This window comes from Dermochelys coriacea, chromosome 1, assembly GCF_009764565.3.
Source record: "Dermochelys coriacea isolate rDerCor1 chromosome 1, rDerCor1.pri.v4, whole genome shotgun sequence".
Taxonomy (NCBI): domain Eukaryota; kingdom Metazoa; phylum Chordata; order Testudines; family Dermochelyidae; genus Dermochelys; species Dermochelys coriacea.
The window spans coordinates 35,690,002-35,713,518 of NC_050068.2; the positions used below are offsets into that span (position 1 = coordinate 35,690,002).

Genomic DNA, 23,517 nt, shown 5'->3' on the forward strand with positions numbered 1-23,517 from the left:
GCTGTAGCTCACAGAAGCTTATGCTCAAATAAATTTGTTAGTCTCTAAGATGCCACAAGTACTCCTTTTCTTTTTTCTGAGAGAGAGAGATTTGGACACAGACTGCTGGCTGCAAGGCAGGTTTGGAATAGTAAGCATAAGAAGTTTGTTTCCTGCTGTTTGACTGTTACTGTGTTCAGGGAAACAGGACTTTGGGTATAATCTTTGTCAGCAAACAAGATTTCATCAAAGAAAATATCTGGCTCTGTCAGCAATTTCTCCCCCAGTGGAAACAACCTGCAGGACCCAGAACTTTGGCTATCAGCTTGGGTCCCAAAAGGGCAACACTAGTTCCCATACTGCAACCAAGACACAGTGTATTGGAATCATTTCAACTTCTCAACCAAAGTAAAATATCTGAGCTATTTATCATTTCAAAATAACCGAGCTTGTGAGGCCAATGTCTGGGTTGTGTGTAGTTCAGTCAACCAGTTTTTTCATGCTTTTTGTTTGTTTTGTTTTATCCTCTGAATGATGGTTAAAGAGAAGAGACCTTTTCTTATTACCTCAGAGGCATTAATGGCCATGTGATCAAAATCCTGATTCCCACAATATTGTACAAGAAATATTCTAATCAGCAAATAGCAACAGTTTGACATGCCCATAAAAACACCACAGGAAATACCAATTTATTCTGGGTGGGTTTATTTTCATTTTTGTGGTACACACAGACAGTTGAGCCCGTAGAACCACGTTTCCACAGTCAGCTGGGAACCCCAGAGTTCTCTACCAGTAACTCTACTAGAACTCAGTTGGTCTCAACAATTGAAAGGAGATTCTTAAACCAATTTGCATGTCAAATTATTGTCAATATTTGGTCATGCGAGTGGAAAACTTACAGGCTAAAATATTGGACAAGATTCCTCTCTCTGTTACAGCTGTTCAGACTCTGCAGTGCTTCTCAGCAGCAGCCTGGGGGGATTGGAGCAGGGCCAGCAGGTCCCCAGTTATGCAGATCCATTGACCAAAAGGAGAGGTGCAGTGCAGCTACTACAGCTCTGCTAGTATAGAATCCATGGGGTAGTTGCAGTTGTGCAAGGTGCTGCACACTGGGGGAAGGATCATAGAGAAGGCAGAATCCGCACTGCAACACCCAGGCCTGTTCCCCCAAGTTTTGCACAGAGACTAGAAAGTGGTCCTGAAAAATCAGCAGTTATATTAAGGAATTGTAATTCATTCTGAAAGAGTGCAGAAATCAGTTGTGGGGCAAAGTTCCATAGAGATGATACTTCATCGTTACTGCGGGCCGAAAAACTCCTTCATGTGACAATGTGCCCAGCACAGGCCACTGCATGGTGAGAGATGATGGGGGTGGGAGCCATCCTGATCTGATAGCAGGGACAGTCAGGACCTCTTTGCTCTGGAGCTAGTCCTGGGCCACTCCCCTCTCAGCATCCTAGGGAGAAAGGCACCATTAATATGGAAAAGCAGTAAATGATGATAATGCAAAGACCAGTAATAGAAACTCCAATGCCATCCCCCAACAGATCGCAATGTTTGTCATAGTAAACTCTAGGCTAGGAAGCCCAGACAAACAGGCAGCAAGTGCAACAGGAGCTGGTTATTCTCTACCATTGCATCTGCAACATGAAAGGGAGGCCATTGCAGGGCACAGCTTGTCACTGTTCCGGTACACGGGGGGATCCTTGTACAGGACAAAACCTTCTGTAGCATTCACTGGAGCAAACTACAACAGTGCACAGGTACACACTGTACCACAGACATTACGCATCTGCCCCAGAGGGCTACGCTGGGAACTGTGGGATCGGAGCAACAATCCACAGGCCCTATAACCTCTTGCAGCAAGTGCTATTGTGCACCCAGACAGGCTGGCCAGTGTGGACTCTGCACATTGTTGTGAGTGGAGCAGTCCCAGGTACACCAGTGATTTCTCTAGCATAGACCACACCATAGACAGTACCACAGAACTGTCACCAGACATCCAATGGACACCACACATGCTGCACAGCAGGAGCAGTGATGGAAACCTTTAGCCAAGGACAATAGAGAAAATGTGTATTTTCAGATTTCATTTAGGCCCTGGCTCATCAAAGGACTTAAGCATGTGCTTAAGGACTGACTTAAGAGAAGCTTAGTCTTGAAGTTAAGACATGGGGCTGGGAGATCTAAGGTCAGCTCTGCTATAAACATCCTGTCTGACCTTGGGCAAGTCACTTCATTTTTCTGTGCTTCAGTCCCAGATCTGAAAAAAAGGAGGTAACGGTACTTTCCCTCCACACTTGGTTGGATCCAATTAGATCTTTGGAGCAAGGACTCTCTCTTTCTAAGTGAATGTCCAATCCCTGGCACAATGGGGCCCTGATCTTGCTACTATAATTTAGTTAATTTCATGTTGTCTGGCAGCCACCAAACACTATGATGTTTTGTCCTGAACTGAAACTAGGCGTGTTACGAAGTAGGATGCCTGTGAAGGACAGGTGTCTGTTGATGCCATCCAACCACCACATTTTAGGTCTTCCAAAGATGGTTTTATTTCCATCTTGCTTGCATTGGATTCAAGTCAAAGATGATTCTTGCAGAAACATTTGTAGGCATTTGGAGCAAATGACCATATCACCTCAGAGAGCACTGGGTGACCATTTCAGAGAAGGCGACCTTTTTAGTCAGAAGATGGATCTCTTTATTCGACTTGAATTCAAATGATTTGATGTTTTTGATCTCTCAGATATGCTCCATCTGAATGGATTAGTATAGAACTATATAATAGTGCAAATAATAAATTAATAAACAAATAATAATAGAACTAAAGTGTGTTTTCATTGTGCTGAGGAAAGGAGACAAAATACCAACACTGACCACATTTTCTCATGTTAAAACTAATAAGAAAAGCATATAAAAGATGCCGACAGCCTGTGAATATTTACTTTTCTTTTCAAAGAGCTCCCACTGTGTTCACTAAGAGCTGCAGACACACAATTACCATAATTGAGAGAGTACTAGAAGGTTCAAATTAAATATTTAAATATGTACAGACTCCGAGATGGACGCAATGATCTAATAGGGTCTTTCCTGTCTCTAATTTCTATGATTCAGTTGCTGGATAGTTTTATTATTTTCTTTGAAGTAGGTTTGGCTTCCCCAGGTTTCCCACCAGCTTTCAAAGGATGAGATGGTGACCCTTTCTCCAGATCTAGCACGCATGTTGCATTGGCCAGTGGGGGTTCACTTGAGAGAAATAAGGAATTTCCGCCCAACATGGGGTTAAAAACACCACAGTTCCAAACCAAGAGGAGCTCAGATCTCTGAGCCCTAACATGGGAGCCGGTTGCGCTACACCTGGGACAGCCCCCTGTCTTGGCCCTGAAAGAGATCCATCCCAGCTTCAAAATGCAGTGACTGTCAATGGGAATTGTGCATATAATTCTCCAGTGACTCAATGGGAAAATTAGAGCCCAGAGTCTCTAAATAAAAGACAACATTGAATTAATTAATTTCTTTAATCAAGGAAATAAATAGCAATAGAAATTTTCTGCACAGGCATGTTGTCCAAATGATGGAGTGACTCAACAAGCTAAGTAATTGGCCTGTTATGTGACTGCACTTGAAGATGCAGTTGGGGTCTGTATTTTTATTTTTTATTTTTTTTTAAAGCCTTGCTGGTAATGACTAAATTGAAATAGAGGAATTAGCACAAGGTTGTCAGACCTGTGGATATAAAAGGCCCTGCTGTCTGTTGTGAAACAAATGAGGGTTCCGTGCCAGAGAATAATTAGCTGCTGTAGCACCAAACTAAAGTTTCATAAATAAATACCATTAATAAGAGGATCCAGCTGTGGAACAAACTTCCCAAGGGAATTAGACTGATCCACGTGTGACCACATTTAGATAGCTCTGCAAGACCCTCTATGCTACAGCTTTTCTGTGAGAACCAGAATGACATTAACAACTCTCCCCTCCCCCAAAAAGCATGCGTGCACAGACACACACAGCACCAAAGAAACAAAACGTACCCCAGCTGACACTTTTACAACCAGGAAAGGGAGAAGAATCTCCATAAAGCCCACTAGGGACCTCATTATGCCAGTCTAATCAATATGAGAGATGCTATGATGATGGTTAGTAATATAAAGCCTTAAGATAGATAGAATGAATAGAAATGCACCTCTGGTAAAGGACCATAAGGGTAAACTGAACAGCTTAATGTGGGCAACACATATATTCTGGGGAGAACAAAACCTCAGTGAAAATGAAACTAGAAACATTCCATAAAGGTCAAAAAGCCACTAGGCAGGAATTGTGTGAAGAAGATTGGGCAGAAATTTTAATATTTATAAATGAATCCAAGAAAATAAAATCTTGCATTATTTTATTGTGCCGTGTCACACGTATGCAACGTCATGTGCAAAATGAGCCACACAACTTCAGATGTGAACCATTAAATATTGCTCTAGCAGTCCTGTAGAATTCCGTAATTATACAGAACTTTGTAATAATCAGACTATACGAACAATTAAGAAATTTAAAGTCATTTTTATTAACTTGTTTGTTCAGAATCATTAGACTGTCATTACCAAACTGTTTAAAGCTGCTTTATTATTGTTAATTACACCGAAAAGAAAATTGTTCCTATTGGAATAGCCTCCTTCAATACAGAACTTGGGTAACTCTTAACTAGTGAAGGAACTGATTTCAAATTACAGGACTCCACTAAATTTGTAGAGAAATGGGGCATAGCACTATTGATTTTTTTTTTCCCAAAGATCAGTATTGAACTGTACATACCATATAAATATAGACCCTTAAATAGTCTTTACTATGCCACAATTGCAAAAAAAATAAGTAATGGACAGACATTCACAATTAGTTTTTCTCTATAAAAGTCCTAATGTTGGTGAGTGTGAGGGATAAAGAAGTGTTAATAACCCTCTGTCACAGTTCCAAGGTAAGCTGTACCTTTGACCCCTCACTCAGTTTCTTTGTGGTTCACCTTTCAAGTGACAGGTCAAACACCCGCACTTCTGTAAGGGTGGGATCCTGCTATTTACCCCACGTTTAGACTGGGTCATGAGAATACAGCACCCCTGTTTACCAACCTTAGCAGCCCAGTTGGGTCTGGCACCCGTCAGACTCATCCCTTCAGGGACCCGAGATCAGTATGAAAATACAGCGACACAGGACAGCCATTACAAAGCAAAGTAGTATTTATTTATCCACAGAAACAAAAACAGTGAGGGAAAACGTTCCAATAACAAAGCCTATATACATATTATCTTACCTAAAAGCTGTCTAATTTACCCGATATCCAAACATCTGGGAGTAGAGGGACACTGCTTCCCAGCAGTCCCTGCTTCCTCTCTCCCTCTCAGATTCAGGGCTCAGATTTTTATACCCTTTCAGATGCTTTGTTTTATATTTCCCACAATTTTCCACATTGTGCACAACTCCCCTCCCCACCTTGGGCTTACCAGCCTGTTGATCTTAGTGTGGTGAGAATAAACTTTTGAAGGAGTTAACACCTGTGTTATTTGTTAATATTGGGGATTTGAGTTATCCAGTGCCATTGTCTGCCTTCCTGAAGATGTATGAAACCATCCCAGACTAAGGGTATGTCTGCACTCCAGTCAGGAGGCGTGATTGCAGCACATGTAGACATACCTGAACTCTCTTCAATTTAGCTAGACAGAAGCTAGCTTTGGTAACAATAGCAACAGAGACCAATCAGCACTGGTGGACACACATCAGCCCCACCCACCCAGGACTCTGGGAATATACTTAAGCGGTTAGTCCATGCACCACAGCTTCACTGTTATTGTTACTAGAAAAGGAGTACTTGTGGCACCTTAGAGACTAACAAATTTATCTGAGCATCTCTAAGGTGCCACAAGTACTCTTTCTTTTTGCAAATACAGACTAACACGGCTGCTACTCTGAAACCTGTTATTGTTACTGGAGCTCTTGATCTAGCTCAGGTATGTCCACAGTTGCTCCAGTGTAGACATACCCTGAATTAACTGTTTGAACTCATGTTGCAGATGGCACGATGGTGATCATATTAAACCTAGGTCCCTATAATATTCATTAAAAAAAAATAGAGATTTCCCATGTTCTTCACACTCAAGAGAGAGTTTTTCAACTTAGGAAGAAACTAGTATCTAAATCATACGTGGCCTCTTCAGAGAGATGAGAGAGAGAGATGAGATTATGAATTTCCAAGAAGTTTAAAATAAATTACACAATATTCACAGCATTAGTCAGAATGCTACATGCCTACCCTAAATACAACTCCCACCAATTTAGAAATGAGGAAAAGTGGAAGTCTTGGGAATAGAGCTTCTTCTACGCTATATACAAAGATCTAGTTCTAGCAAAGTCCAGAGGAATGTATTTTAATGGCACAGGGATACAGAAGAGACCATTATTTATTATTTGTGTTACAGCAGGACCTGAGACCATGAACTGCTAGACTGAGACCCTGCACTAGACTCTTCGTCCTATATGAAATAGAAACAAAAGTGAATTCGTTTGGCTAAAACAGGTGTAATGGAGTCTAATGGCATTGCTATTCCTTGCCTGTATTAAACAGATCTAGTGTACATTTGGCGTAATCCATTCGTCTCTATCTTTTCCAATATTTCTTCTGCTCTGCATCAAACCCTTTGCTCAAAAAATAAAAAAAGTTAAAAGACAAGGGGTGTCCTTGATGCTTCTTTACAGGACAGCTCAGCAGCCACATTTCTCTGCCCTAGTATAAGTCAATCAGCAGAAGGCAGGTGCCCCCTTTTGCTAACCAAGGCTCATTCCGCCATAACAGCAACAAAGCCCAGCCCAAAATATTAAAATTTTGCAAAGTTGCAAGTAACTGATAATAGGGTCTGACAATGGAAGTGTCCAGCAATCTTAATTCTAGGTTGTGCTACCAGTTCTGAGGATAATATAGCCTGGTATTTACAAGATGATACATCTTGCATTTCATTTACCACCTTTCAGTAAGAAGTACGTGAGCTGGGGAAAATGGATGGCTCAAAAGATTAGCTACAGAACAAAGAGACTTATCTGTTGGTCATCACCTTAAATCTAGCTCAGAGATTTGGAGATCAAATATCATTACCATCTGCTGGCTGTTCAGACATCAATGTGCAATGACATGCAGTTCTTGGTGCACATCCTAATGGTCAGGGATCCATACCACAACTGATCCCACGGCAGGCAGAGGCGTCAAGGTGTGACAAAATGGGAAATCTGATTGTACGATTTATGAACGCTGGTTGCATGGAAAAATTATTATGCGGTTGTTACTATGCAAATTGCTGTATTATGCATGCCTCTCAGGATGGGTAGCCATCATGAGCTGCAGGGTTGTGCCACATTTCTGCCAGATCAGGGACAATGGTAAGTTGTTAGAAATCAATGACCACCTATTAAAATGGAAACAGCTTGGAACAAAAGGTGGCTCCTGTTCAGAGAAAACAAATGTCTCTTTCTTGTCCATAGGGGACTGGAAACTGGAGAATGGGAAGTTATCAAACATGGAACTAAAAAGCCAAGGAGTTGGTAGGGGGATACATAATCAGACTCTCAGAACTGCCAGGGAAGCATGACACAAGAAGAGACAAGACACAGAAGAAGTTTGGGCAGAAGGAAAAAAAAAGGTCAAATTGGGCGAGGTCAGATGAAGCAAGCTGACGAGGGCTAGAAGGCTTCATGTTTCAGAACACAAACCATGCCTTGGAGCAGAAGGACTCTGCGAAGGACTGTTACTTCATCCCAAAGAATGACCTGGAGAGGCGAGGAAACCGAGGCATGTATGGATCTGTGCATTTCTCATGCGATTAAGTAAAGAGCAATAATGTATTAGACCTCTATACAAAGTATCTGTGCAATATATGCTACACCTATCACATGGCTCCTTGAAAAGGTAAATCAGAGGGGGTCACAGATTTGGTGGGATTCTGGGAGAGGGGCAAACTATGAGGGAGCCTGAGGGATCAGCTCTGGTCCTGGGGGTGGTCAGGGGTCTGCATGATCGCAGCTTGCAGGATGAGGAGGTAGACAGAGGCTCTGCACCTCGAGCGTGTACCTATGGATGCAAAGACAGGGACACAGTGCCTGAATTCTTTTCAGACTCTGGACCCTGACACACCTATGGGACCAACATCAGGGTCTCCTGACAGAAATCTAGTGTGCTGCCAGCAGGCAGAACCCGACCGGATCCGTGACACAAGGATTGAATGGGACACAGTAGAGCTGGGTGATATGTTTTGGATGAATAGTTTATTTAACCTGAAGCTATTTGTGAATTTGACACAAATAATTTTGGCCATTCATAAAACAGCCAGAGGAGAAGATGGCAGTGCTGCTACTGCCACCTTTAGCCCAGTGGTTAGGACACTCAGCTGAGATCTGGGACACACTGGTTCAAGTCTCTGCTCTGGAACCAGCCTAAAATAGACTTTTTCAATTCACCAAAAATTCCAACAATTTGCAGGTTCAGTTCAACTCAAAGCAATTTTCCCCCTCAGAACTGCCACCAGACTGAAACCTCAGTTATTCACCTGCCTCTAATCCAGAGTGCTCCATCCTGCAGAGATGGTCACACCATCACAAGGCTAAGACATTGCTTGACAGTATGTGGGGGAATGTACCTGTACCGCTCATAATGTACCTGTTCTGGCAGCCTTCAGATGTTTCAATCTGGTGTATTTCACAAATGCAAACTACATGCAACTGCCACCAAAAAACTCAACAAGGGCTGTCACATGCAAAGCTAAAAGAACAGGAGTACTTGTGGCACCTTAGAGACTAACAAATTTATTAGAGCATAAGCTTTCGTGAGCTACAGCTCACTTCATTTTATGCTCTAACAAATTTGTTAATCTCTAAGGTGCCACAAGTACTCCTGTTTTTTTTGCGGATACAGACTAACACGGCTGCTACCCTGAAACATGCAAAGCTGGTGTCTGAAAACTGAGAAACATGGGTCAGTGATGTCTGTGCATGTAGGTCCTGTATATACTGGGTTAACCTTCAGTAATATGGTTAATCTGATGCTAGTTTAAAGCCCCATTTTCCTAGCACTTGCATTACTGGATGTGGGGACACACAGAACCTACTTGCTTTATGTTTTCATGGAACACCATTAGTGGTTTGTATTTAATATGCCAGACTGATATCAAGGGGCTCACCTGCTCTGCTGCTTTGCTCAACTTGTATGAAAATGCACTAAGGAAAAGGCAAATGTTCAATTTAATTGTAAGGCTGGATTTGTTTTTCCTTTCCTTTGGCTAGGAAGACAATGCAATTATTACAGACAGCCATTTACGCAGCATGCATGGCCTACGTCCCACCTAGCCCTGATTTGAAATGTTCTGGCAAAAGTATAGAATAAAACCAAAATTATGTACCCATGAAGCGTTTAAAAGCATGTGTTTGCAACACGCAAAGAGCATCTCCAGGAGACACAGTATCAAATGAAATGGATTTCAATGGGATTTTTGGGGGTGCACCAGGAATGCATAATCAAGACCTGAAGTAGGTTCTCCAAACTTTACGGATGATCCTGAACTCCAAGGGCTGTGGTAGGGACAGGAGAAATACACACAGTAGCAAGATGGTATAAGACCAGATTCAGACCTGGCTATGGGACGGGGGACTGCAACTTTAGTGAAGTCTGTGGGTGCTCAGAATCCCTTAGGTACAGGCCTTGAATGTTTGTCAAGTGCTTTGAAGATGAAACTGCCCAGGATTAAGATTCCCAAGGGTGCTTTTCTTTTTTTTTAATTAAAACAAAATATTTTCAAGAGTTATTTTTAACATCTAACTTTTAATGGGAAAGAGAAATTTTCTTTTTCACATAATTCAGCAGACAGCTGTGTAAGGAGACGGGTTATTCATACAGGTGTAGGGTCACTGCCCCACAATCTATTTCTGTTCTGGTGCTAAGCAAAATATGGCTCCCTTGAGAAAAAACATTAAAAGGAAAGGCTAGAGATCAGAGAAAATTGGAGAGCAGATACATAGAACCTCTTGAGAAATTTAGAGAAAATAAAGGCTATTTGAAAAAGTTGAGTAATACTTACTCCCAGATTCAATCTATCCCAGGAAAATACTTATTAAAATGTTTAGAGGGCTTGAAAATCCTGGGTCTGTTTTGGACAAATTGTGTATTACAATTTACTGTAGTACTCAGGAATGAACAGATTAAGTTGCATATAGTACTCCACCTCTGGTAAATACAACTATTACTTTGTTTTTTTATAGCACCACCTGTTTCAAATTCATCAAGCCTCCCAATGTCCCTGCAAGGTAGGAAAGATGTAACATCACAGCTCTACAGATGGGAATGAGAAGCTAAATGACCTTTTAAAGGCCACACAGGAAGTCTGAGACGAGCTAGGAATGGAACCCAGACAACTGATTCCATCCTAGCCACAACACTATCCTTCCCCACTCTCTTTGTATAAATCTACACCTGCTGAATACTGGTACATCACACTGAGTGATGATGATGGGCAATCACTCATTACTAAGTATGATCATCTTCCATTGGAGTTATGGGTTCTCAGGGGGCTAATAAGGCCAATCCTTGAACCACAAGTTCTATTACGATGAGGGCAGATGTTTTCAGGCTCAGCAGGAGGCTGTTGACCATGACTGGAAGCCAGTCTTTCCTTCCTCCTGTGCCTCTTGTCCTCTTCGGCTTGTCGGCGAGCAAGTTCAAAATGCAGGGGACCATCGTGTAGGACTTCACTACATTTTAAGCGATCCTGGGCAAGTGTCTCCCAAGTGTCAATGTCAATATTACACTTTTTTAGGTTTTCCTTCAGCAAGTCCTTATAACGCTTCCGTTGTCCACCCATGTTACTATGACGTAGTCGAGGAGATGCCAGTGCCTTGACTGTGAGTGTCTCCAAGATATTTTGAACTTTTCCTTTTGTCGGAAAAAAGTGTTTGTAATAGTAAGTTCATATTCAGCATACTTGGTCAGGAGCAGAACTCCATTTGAATTGCTTTTGCCAACTCCTTCTTTCACGATTGTTCCTTTCCACAGGTCTGAGTCTCGTCCAACACGTGCATTGAAATCCCCCAGAAGGGATCTCCGATAAAATGATTTCCAATTGAGAATAAAAATCTTTCTTTACATTCTCATCGGCATCCAGGTGTTGGTGCAAAGGTGCTCACAATAGTTGCCTGTTTTTTGGTGAGCCTCAATTGGAGTGTCATAAACCACTCATTGATGCCAACTGGCACCTCAGAGAGGCACCTTACGAGTTTGTTCTTTATAGCAAAGCCCACTCCATGCAATCTGGGTTCATCTATAGATTTTCCCTTCCAAAAGTACATGTATCCTCCTTTCTCCTCCCTCACCTGTCCATCATCAGCTCTTCTAGTTTTGGACAAAGCAGCAATATCGATGTTGAACCGACTCAATTCACGAGCAATGATGGCTCTACGTTGCTCTGGTCAGTCACTGTTTGGAGTTGTCCATCAGAGTACGTACATTCCAAGTTCCAAAGTTGAAAAGTTTCTTACATTTTCGATCGCTGAGGTGGTGATCCTGCTAGATGCAGCTATCCAGCCAGGAAAAATAGGCAAGACTATTTTTAGGGTGCCTTTTCTAACCCCCTCCCCATGTGGGGTGAGCAGAGTGGATCCTCAAAAGGACTTCTCAGTCGTGAGTGCAGCTGCCGAGAAAATCCTCGAACAAGATGACTATCATACACCCACTGCCTGTGTGTCAGTCTGTGACTAGGAACTTCCAGATTTCACTGTCCTGTTCCTGTCGTCACTCACCGATTGCCACCGGACTTTTGACTTGTGCAAATGTTATTTTCCCAAAAACTGGAAGTTGCCTGTTTGGGACTTCTTTTAAGGTGGGGAGTCTGGTGCACAACAGTCACCACACTATCCTTGACAGACAGAGGATTTGAAACCAATGGTATGGACACCATGATGATTAGAGATCCTCTATCTGCAGCAGCCTTCATCCATCTTCACAGCTGTTGTAACATTACACAACCCAGTTTCACCTCCATTGTGCAGTTATGCTCCATCTGCTCTGCTGTTAGGGACTTCTTGGATCACACTTTGTCTGGAACCTCGCCCTTGACCGTTCTGCCCTGGGTGACCCTAAGGGAGTACATGACTCCAAGCAGCATCGCTCTCGGGGTCATTCACACACACAAACCTCTCCACCACTACAAGGTACAGTATAAACAAAGCAATAAAGGTATATAAACAAACAGAGCTGGTTGAACGTTTGTCAAAAATCTGTTTCATCGGAGCAGTAATATTTTACAGAGCTGCATCAGTTTCAATGAAATTTTTATCAGTTTTAAGGTTCAGGGCTGTCTGGTCATTCCTGACTAGACACAGACAGAGTCTGAATTGAAAAGCTCAGGACTTCTATATGAAAACAGCCATCTTGACACAATTCCATTTTGTGAAAACATCAAAAAGTTTTCATTCTGGTACAGAACAAAAACAATTTCTGAAAGCCCTAAAATTGCCATCCTCCTGCCAGCTCTATAGAATAAGCTATTATACACAGAGAGAGAGACTGTGTCTGCACTGAAGTTTTAACACCAATGTAGGTTGAAATCCTGGCCCTATTGAAGTCAATGGTAAAACTCCTATTGACTTCGACAGGGACAGGATTTCATCCCAATGTAGACATGCTGTATCAGTATAACCAGCTAAACTTGATTTTGTGCTACAGCGTAGCTACCCTAGTGGCTAAAATCCCACCATAGACCAGGCTTGAGCTACCACTACTGGTCAGGACATAAGGTATTCCTAGGGGAATTCTGCATCACTGTGTGTGTGTGCAGAATTCATGGCCTCCATAGATTTGCTTCCCTGCAGAAATGACTTCTGGTAGGGAAGTAAAGGGAACACACAAGAGCGGTCATGCTCCCCTTCCCAGAAGGGCAGGCAGATTGGTTTGGGTGACCAGAGAAGCTCGTATAGACATAAATCGCTGCCAGAGTGGGTGGCTGGGCAGTCATGCATGTGAGAGAGAAAGACACTTTGTCCCTCTTTCTCACTATTGCAACATGTTTGGCATGGAGGGGCAGTGCTTTGGGGTGTTTGAGGACATAGGTGTGAGATGGGCTCCATCCCCTCAGGCAGAGCAGAATGTAGCAGCCTGAATGCTAAGTGAATTCTTCCAATTGTTCTTAGTGAATTCCCCCAGAAGTATAAAACAGGTGTAAAAATTTTAAAGCCCTTTTACATTTCCAAGGTGGTGTAAAGGAGCCTTAATGTAAAGGACAGTATGGCCTAATAAATGCTTATGGTGCTTTAGTGATTAGAAATGGTCTAAATTTTTGGACTGAAAAAATTTCTTATCAAAATGTGTTCCATGAACTGTGAGCTACTGACCTTTCTGGAGATGGTCAGTAACCAATATAAATCGTGAGTTTGAGTCCCCAGCCATCGCTTGCTCTTCAGTTGCCTATGGTGTAACACTGAGCATATGGCTGCATATATTTGTTGACTAATAACTAGAAGTAAAGGGTCAATACTAGCTACATTACTATTAGACAGAGGATTTGAGGATTTCCTCCAATGCTGCCCACTCCCATTCTCCATCCATTGTATTGTAGTTTAAATAAATTACCATAATAATTGAAACCAGTGTGATTATATTGGGTTATTTTACCAAATAAAATATGCAGAATTTTAAAATATTGTGCACAGAATTTTTAATGTTTGGTGCAGAATTCCCACAGGAGTAATAAGGGTTATTCTCTATTGTTTATATAAAGAGATCTTTGACTTGTCAAGGTACCACATATGTCAAGGTACCACCTTGACCACATGACAAGAGGGACCTCAGTTTGGCATCTCCAGTGGATGGTATTGAACAGTGCCTCGGTTAGATCTACACAGCAGCAGCAGCACTGCCATAAAAGTCCAAGTCCTAATTCAGAAATTCAACTCACAATCATCTAAGCCTCCAACAAATAGTGCTACTGACATCACATGTGGTAGGGAGTATTCTTTACAGGCCATGGAAAGGAGCATTAATGTTCAGCTTAATTGCAGCATTTTGTGAACATTTGTCTGTCACATTTTATACCAAATGTTATCAGAATTAACGCATACACAAGTTAGAGATATACAAGCAGTTACAACTTGAAAACACATACACAGGGACAGATTACAATTTCAGTTACAATAGCGTACAACTGAAGTAAGTCCACTGAAGACAAATGGAATGACTCTGAATTTGTACTCTCAGTAGTATCAGAATCTTGCCTAGTGTACATAGTAGTAATTAATTATTCAGATGATAAATGACTGAATATTTGTACTATATAAACTCAGAAGCTTGTCTCTCTCACCAGCAGACGTTGGTCTAATAAAATATATTATTTCATCCGCCTTGCCTAATATCCTGGGACCAACATGGCGACAACACTGCATGAATAGTTTTGGGACATTTACAATAGATCCCCCAATAGGTGAAATCTATCTTCAGTGTTTTCATAAGCAGTGTTTTCAACATCTATACTTTGAAACTACCTCTGATCTTTTCCCTTGTTTAATTTAGATGTAATATTTTCTGTCCAGGGGCCTCAAGTCCATGGGGATTGTCTTTAAGTCTACATTAAAGGGTAATTATTTGCTTGTGATTTTGCAGAGCTTTAGGTTTGGATTTGTATAAATTTTTGTGAACACCCACTTTGTTTTTTAGTGTTCTCTGGGGTACTTGCATTACAGGAGCTAAAATTAAATTAAATGATCAATTGTTTTTCTGGGACTGTAGGAAAGGACAACTTGGAGCCAAAATCAGGGCTGTACGCGTCCTTAAATTCCAACTCATTAATACAGAAATTCCCCTCAGCCTAAAGATACACAAAAGAAGACAGTTGGTGTGGTTGTGTCTAGCATTAGATGAACATGTAACCATGAAGATCAACTTTGTTGATTCTTCTCATAGAGTACAAAAGTTTACACTACTACTAATTCTGATCCCCTTGCCTCACAACACAGGCAACTAACCAAGCAGATACAGCAGACCCTCAGAGTTATGAGCACCAGAGTCACGAACTGACCAGACAACCACTCACCTCATTTGGAACTGGAAGTATGTAATCAGGCAGCAGCAGAGAAAAAAAAAAAGCAAATACAGTACAGTACAGTACAGTACAGTAGTGTTAAATGTAAACTACTAAAAAAAATAAAGAGACAGCATCATTTTTCTTCTGCGTAATAACATTTCAAAGCTGAATTAAGCCAATGTTCAGTTGTAAACTTTCGAAAGAGCAACCATAATGTTTTGTTCAGAGTTACGAACAACCTCCATTCCCAAGTTTCAGAGTAACAGCTGTGTTAGTCTGTATTCGCAAAAAGAACAGGAGTACTTGTGGCACCTTAGAGACTAACGAATTTGTTAGTCTCTAAGGTGCCACAAGTACTCCTGTTCTCCATTCCCAAGGTGTTTGTAACTCTGAGGTTCTACTGTATTGTAAAGACTTCTTTGAGGCAACCAAAGTGTTAATTACTAGCTTTGAAATCTGGTATGGAATTTTATAGAAAAGGTTAAACATTCTGGTTGAACTCCCACAGATTTTAATAAAAGATAGTGACAAAGCGGATTAAATTCATGCTGGCTTCAACATTCCTGTAGCCAACAACTGTCCCAACAGATTTTTTTCTGCTGTTCTTAAAAGAATAATTTTCAACTTTTCTTCAGATCTGAAAGTTTCTTCTGGTTTAAGAGAATACATATAGTATATATGTACATCCCTATACATATAGCATCAGATTCTGCTCTCCTTTTCCAGGTTGTGTAGTAACTTGCTCTACTGATTTCAATGGAACTACCTGTGGAGAAAGGTACTGCTCAATGTGAGGGTATTGGAATGTAAGCCTGTATTGAACAATACTACCTGAACTAATAGAAACATTCAAAATGAAAGTTTTAAGAAAACCCACTGCTCAGGAGTTGGAAATGGCAGTTACTCTGATCTGGAACTAAAGTATTTTGTTGTTGAACTGAACTTCAGTACACAAGCCAAGAGTAGGGATGGGGGGGATAAGGGCTCATTGAATAAATACTAAGAAACCTTTAGGTAGGAGAAAGACTAATCTATCTACACATGAGAACTTTAGGAAATACACAGCCAGGAAGGCGGGGGGGGGGGAGGGGAGAGAATTTTTGGGAGAATTGACATTTATTTAGGAAAATGCAGTCAAGATTGTTATGTATTCTGGAGCTCCCCATCTGCTCCCACTCCAGGATATGAAAATGACTTTTCCCTGGGACCCAAAGACATGAGACTTTGCCACTTCCATGGTTATTCCTTAAGGAATATGTGTGGTCAGACACAACGCATGCTTTCAGGGAGAAGACAGATTTCAGTTGCGCTTTAGATAGATAACATGGACTGCATAGTAGCCAAACTTGTTTCCTGGCTTTAGCAGTCCTTTCTAGGACCTGTATAACGAGGCTATTAGTTCCTCATTTATCTTCGCTATGTTCTCTCCAATGTAGTTTACTTTAGATCAAAAACCCATTAGATTTATATAATCAAAAATGACAGCCAAGTCAATGTACTTTCAGAGAATATTGTCTGAAAAATTCAAAGAGAAAAACTAACCATGTCCTCTTGATTGAGGCAGATAAAAGTGGCAAGTGTTAATTTGAGAAGGGGCAATGTGCCAAAACAAAGACTGGCTTATGCTTTTAAAAGCTACAGCTGAAAACCTTGAGTGCACCCAGCAGAAGTGTGTGTAAAATGGCTGTCAAGGTATTGTGGGTGTCACAGTTAGAGTGGCAAATAAATTGATTTTTTGGTTCAGTGGCCGAACCAAAATATCTGTAAAACAATTCAGTTTGTTTCGGTTTGGTTTTTTTCCCTCCACAAGATGAAAAAATGTTGTTTTGAATGAACATTTCATTTTGAACAAGTCAATCTGAAACATGTCAGAATGGTTTATTTTGATGTTTTCTAGACAAACCATTTAGACCTTGCAAAACATTTTATTTGGGGGTGGGTGGGGAGGTGGAGGGTTTTCGACCAAAACAATGCGCCAAAATCAACCCAAATTTGCAAATACTTTCACTGCCCCCAAAATGCAGTTTTGGCATATTCACCACAATTTTTTGGTGCAGTTCTATTCACAACACTTGGGGCCAGCTGGTGTAAATCAGCTTCCTTCCACTGATTTCAGTGGGGCTACACTAATTTCCATAAGCCAACGATGTGGCCCTTGCTGTCGAACAGGTAAATTTTAACATTGTCAAAAACATCATAAAACGATATATTAGTAATTAAAACAAAGATGGCATTTTATTTATAAAATGATCTTCCCAGCAGCAATACGAGGCAGATTTGCAAGGTTACCGTACAAAATAATTGACACACCAGATTTGTGTAACTGGGTTATGCTTACTTTATTCTGTATGACTCTCGTTGTACAAAAAGAAAATGAATATTAAAGGAATACACTAATTATTGTGATAGTTTAACCCATCAAAAGTTTATCTAATGAAATACTAATACTTTCTTCGGTCCTTTGAATCTCAGTGATCCATTCCCTAACCTGACTGGGTCACAATAGTAAGCTGAACTATATAAGAAAACAGTTCAGTGGGAAGCCTGATTGAACCATATTTCAACACAGTTCACAAACACTGTTCTATTCTGAGCACAGGCCAGCACAGGGCCTTTCAATCACATAAATCCTGCTTTAAAGGCTTAAGTAGGACTTAAAGCCTTATTACACGCCCTCTGGCCAGGGGTGAATTTTACCTGCAGAGTGCATTGGTGTCCAATATATGTAATAATCTTCATCTGAAAGAGCAGAGGGACTAAAAATAGAAACAAAAAATTCCAAGAAATATTCCTAATTTAACAGTGTATTATTCATAATGTCCTTATGATTAAATCACTGTCAGAAAATATAGTCATTCAAATAATTAATATTGACTTTGTGCTAAATAGAAGATAAGTAACTCCAATTCAGAGGTCAGAAAAATACAAACGTTGAATTGCATTTTGCTGAATTTAACTAGCTCTGCAGATGTCAACCTTTTTATTGGCTTAGTTTACAAAAAAATTCTGTATATTTCTGATCCATCGGCTTACAGTTTAGTTTGATTCATCTGTCAAATATGTGGTGTGAAAAAAAGATGAGCATATGGACAATCTGGAGTTTAACAGTATTTCTAGTTTTTAGAATGTGTACCAGCAACATATAAAACACCAGTGTTTTACTTAAAATATGAAATATCCTTTAAAAAATAATTTATAGTATATATTGTCCTTGATTACTGTCACTCTCAATACCTCTTTTGGATTCATCCAGTTGGGTAAAGGACTCATTCTTTAGTTTTGGTGATATCATATGGTTTCCACCACTGTGCAAATTGCAACACTTTCTTCCTCTGATCATCAAAGTTCTCTCTAATTCCTTTTTTCCAAAGCCTTGGTTCCAAGTCCAGCATGCCACCAATGATTTCCTTTGCAAGTATAAAAGAGAAAATAAAGAAAAAGGCTGAATGGTTATATGACTTTACTTAAGGCTATTTTGCAATCAAATTTAAGAATATGTATGTTTCAGATTACGGTAATATCTTCTGTCACTATTTTCCTCATATGTCACTCACCCATCTTGTCTCTAATATCCTGGGACCAAGGACCAGCCTTATGGATGGGTGCCATGGTCAAGAGGCAAGCAGTGGCACGGGCCTGGGGTGTGAGGCCATGGAAAGGAGCTCAGGGCAATGGGGGACAGGGGCTTAATAAAAAACGTAAGCTTTTATTGCAATTCTAAGTTTATGCAATAAATTCTCAGCATACACATGCAGGGATTTAACCACATAACTCCTAGTAATATTATCAGTTATGTGAGAGAGAAATAGCATATATAGGAATACAGATGTTATACAAACTTGAATTCTTTTTATTTCTTAAATGGATTTCATCTTGAAAGGTTCTTAAAGAAATTTTTCTCTATCAAGATGAAACTTTCAAAAGACAAGCTGTTTGACTTATGGCCTAGCTCCCAAATATAAAGATTACTAAATTGTCTTGTTTGTGAGAATGACGACGACATCTGGTCGTGGATTAGTTTTGCTGAGTGGCTTGTTGTTGCTAGGTCTTCTCAATTAGTTAGTTTGATAGGATTTTGGATAGTCTCTTCTGTAACACAATGTCATTTCAAGACCTTTCACCTGGACAAAGCCATGTCAACCTCTTCAAAAATGGTTTTGTGTTCTGTATTTTTGTTATTTTGACAGTTTCTGTGGTATGCAAACACTGAATATTTTGTAATTGCTGGCTTAAGTGGGACTTTTCCCAAAAGTAAGACTAGCTGAGGAAGGTCTAACTCAAATCTGATGGGACCAGTTCATAGAATCATAGAATATCAGGGTTGGAAGGGACCTCAGGAGGTCATCTAGTCCAATCCCCTGCTCAAAGCAGGACCAATCCCCAATTTTTGCCCCAGATCCCTAAATGGCCCCTCAAGGATTGAACTCACAACCCTGGATTTAGCAGGCCAATGCTCAAACCACTGAGCTATCCCTCTGCTCACCCCCCCCCCAATTGAATGTCTCCAGGGTAGCCTCCGATTTAATTTGCTCAAAGGGCTTGGAGGGAGACTCTCTGCAAGGTAGAGTGAGTGAAGCTCGCCTTTCAGATCACTGAGCCACCTGAGGGAAGATTCACATTCCAGAAATTCTAAGGTAGATCACCTCAAGAAGAGGAAGTCAAGAAATCAACCAACAGGCTACGCCAGCCTTTGGCCAATCTCCAGGCCTGAAGGCATGCTAGAGAGAAGTGCTGTGCCAGCAAGATCACCATCTGGCCTTTGACTGCAGTTTCATCTCCTACTCCATGAGAATCTAGAAGGCTCAGAGAGCTGAAGACTTTGTGAACTCCCATTATCTTAAATATCTTAGTTCTAAAAAACTTTAAAGGTCACATGTAAATTTGGGTGCTAAATTGTCTAATTTCTGATTATCCAAGTATTATAATACAGACTAACAAAATATTTTTGTTGAGAGTTTGGGGAGTAAAGCAGTAGCCACCACGCTAGAATTGAAATCTAATCAGGACACTTTGTAATTGGTTTGTAGGTTGTTGTTTTAACATGAGACAATTTAGTGTCAGTATCAAAATATCAACAAAGTCCCACTTATAGATTCAATTGACTTGGGTGAAATTCTTTTAGGAGTTATAATCAAATGGACAGCCACCTTATTCGAATTTATAAGGATTATTTGTTGTATTAATCTGATAAATGAAGTAATCTGATTATTTGAATCCACTTCAATATTGAGACTAACTTGTTGATTTGACCTTGATTTGATCGCTGCACTGTTTTAGTCTTAGTTTAGTTTAGTATTATGAATAAGGCTAAGATTTTGTAATGGTAATTTTTGCCATAGTAATTTCACAGACAGCTCACGGGCAATAAACAAAAATTCACAGAAGACCATGACCTATCCATGACTTTTACTAAAAATAACCCTGAGAAAGTGAGGAGTGGGAGGTGGGAAGGAGTTCCAGGACAGGTGGCTGGGAGTTACTGGGGCCCCCTGCTCCAGCTTGGAACTCTGGGGGCCCACCTGCCATTACTCAAACCTTCGGGGGTTGCCTTCCGCCCATGGTGGCTGGGTGCTCCAGGGGCTACCTGACATCCCAAACAGCTGGGTGCTCCGGGGGCTGCCTGTGGCAGCTCGGACCTGTGGGGGTCCCTGCTATGGCTCAGAGCTCTGGCGGCTTGGAGCTCCGGGCAAGCATCTGGGAACTGCAGGGCCCCCAACTGCCCTCAGGGGCTCAGAGCTCTGACGGGGCCTCCCGCCACAGCTCGGAGCTCTGGGGCTGGCAGCCGCAGGGCCCCCACTGGCTGAAAGCTCCAGCCCCACGTCTGAAGCAGAAAACGTCAGAGGTCTCCGGAAGTCACGGATTCCATGACCTCCGTGACATAACCATAGTCTTCATTATGAACAGTAGGTTAGCTTTGGTGATATGCACTCTTGCTTTTATTTTTGTTTAATAGTTTTAATAAAATTTATAAAATCACACTTCTTTCAGTTAGCAATGTGGATCCAGAAACTTGGAGGACGAAGGTGGATATCAGTGAGTCAGCCCAAAAGCCTGACAAAATCCCCCTCAATTAGCCTTTGGTTCTTACATATGTGACTTAAATCCCAGTGCATTGCGTAGAAAATCTACTACCATCTACTAAACTGTGATAAAGTATGTTAAAATAACTCAGTGTTGGTGATGTCTGATTTAATTACTAATACAAAAAATTCAATACATGATTGGTGCTTTGGACTCGTACATGTCAATACCTTTCCAAAATAATGAGGGAACTTGTGCTGATCTTCGATTACATGAGCAAAGCCTCCTTGAAGGCCGAAGTCCACAGAGAAGTAGGGCAAGCCTCTAGGAATCTAAATACATATAAAAAACATGCATTTTAGATATTTTAATAGACTGTATTTACAAAATAACTGCTGTTTTTAATTAAGCCACCCCACAATTTATTAAAAGTGAAAGTTGTTTTTAAAGTTGGCAGTCAGTATTAACACAGAAGAAGTTTAGGCCCTAATCCTGAGAAGATTTAGGCAAGTCAATGGGACCAACAATGTAAGTGAAGTTAAATATGCCCATATGTATTTGCAGGATCGGGGACGTATAGGATACATCTACATTGTATCATTCAGCATTCAGGGGTGAGCCTCCAGCCCAGGTTGCCTGACTCGGGGTAGTGGGCTCCTGCTAGCACTCTAAAAAATAGCTATTATAGACAGTGCTTTGAAGTTGCAGATTGGGCTGTAGCTCAGGCTCTGACACCTTGGGAGTTGGATGGGCTTCACAGCTCAAGCTCTGGTACAAGCCACAATTTCAAAGCACTGTCTATATCACTATTTTCAGAGTGCTAGCACAAGCCCCACTGGCCCAACTCTGATGAGCCGGGCTAGGAGGCTCGCTTCAAAACACTGTGTAGACCTATCCATATTGTACTGCATCTTTCTACAAACTGCATCAAAAAAATATGTTTTTATACAATTAAATAATCTAGCTGCCGAGTTAAAAAAAATGAAGGGGAAAAGAACAGGATACAGAAACTGGAAGAAGAGACGTTTGAAAATAGATGGAGAGATTATGACATGGAGTAATTCAGGAAAGTTGAATCCAGATGGCAGAAAATGCAGAGAAGATTATAACATCAAATGTGGTGAGATTGAAGGGATGGAGAGGAGAGATATATGTATTAAGAGAGAACCATCAGCATCAGAGATTTCCTTACCTTCTGGACTATAGTTGTGTCAAGCATGGGGAAATTTAAGAAGCAGGACTGCAAGTTAAATTATTGCAAGGGATGAAGAATATGACGTAGTAAAGACAAATGCCCCAGATTTTAGTCAGGCGCCTTTATTGGTGGCCATTTTGATGCCCCGAAAAAAGAACGTTGTAGAAAAAACAAAGGCAGGGATACAGTGCTGGAACAGCCCCATTACACAAGTCATGGAAATTATGGACTAGCCTGTTGAAGGGGAGATTTTCTGAGTTTGCTGAGCCTGCAATGAATTGGCCAGCCAGCCAAGAGATACTGCTAAAAGAATTTTCAATGGGAGAAGAGGGAGAGGTGCCCTTGAAAGATTCATTAGTTGCTATGGTGTTACAAGTGGAGTATTGCTGCTTCATGGCAGCACACTAATCTCTACTGATTGCTGAACATGTTCCTGCATAGACAGATCATTGTGTCTCAAACTCACAGGTACTTCCTCTGTTCCAGGCCACATGTCTCGTAACTATCATGGGTGGTGTTTTACAAATGGCTTTCAAATAAAATGATACAGAATGCAGGTTGTTTAAGGTAAGAATTCCCCATAGAGGGTGCAAATTAATTTATTTTGCAACATACATCATCATCTATAGGGAAGCATTTAAAGTCAGGTTTAAAACTATTAAGTAAAGAATGACTTTGGAAGAGAAAAAGGGGGTTGCATTGTCTTACTTGAAAACAATTCCAAAAGGCTAAACAAAGTTCTTCCTCTCTCCTGGTAGGCTTTGTTTATTTTTGTGTAAGGACATGACTTTGATAATTAGCGAATCAGGTAATTTATGAGTGATAACACTGTGAGACTTGTTTAATATGGCTTCAATATATAGTATCCCCTACAGTATACAGGTCTATACTACTACATATATCAACTGTCATTGCTTACAATCTTCATTAAAATTTTCTTTAGCAGCCTGAACTACGTGGCTATTTCAATATTTGTGTTATTTTCCATTACAGCTAGATATCCTTTTATTAGAAACGAAAATGAAAAGAAAAATTTTGATTAAGACATTTGTTAAAATACAATAGCAAATTAAAAAATGAATTATTCAATAGTTGACACATGGGATTATTATGTCTGATTATCAACAAAATCTGGAATGCTTTAAAAACCAATGTTGACTTGACAAATCACATTTGCTCCTGTAAATTAAATTCTGACCTGCTGTTGTAGTAAACTTAGAGGTTATTCGTAACATG

General features: G+C 40.7%; 1 protein-coding gene across 4 annotated transcripts in view; it reads right to left on the bottom strand.

The window, feature by feature from the left end:
- Positions 1-667: 667 nt before the first annotated feature.
- CWF19L2 (CWF19 like cell cycle control factor 2) overlaps positions 668-23,517 on the bottom strand; it is a 197,014-nt gene continuing 174,164 nt past the window's right edge. For 3 of the 4 annotated variants that reach the window (XM_043504209.1, XM_043504207.1, XM_043504208.1), the window contains 2 exons: positions 21,317-21,418; positions 17,386-18,472 (listed from right to left, as the gene is read on the bottom strand). In XM_043504209.1, the coding sequence (XP_043360144.1) occupies positions 18,332-18,472; positions 21,317-21,418 (243 nt within the window). In that variant the 3' untranslated portion in view covers positions 17,386-18,331. Of the gene's footprint in view, positions 1,436-17,385; positions 18,473-21,316; positions 21,419-23,517 lie in introns of those variants that run through there. The other variant, XM_038371146.1, reaches the window with a different exon arrangement.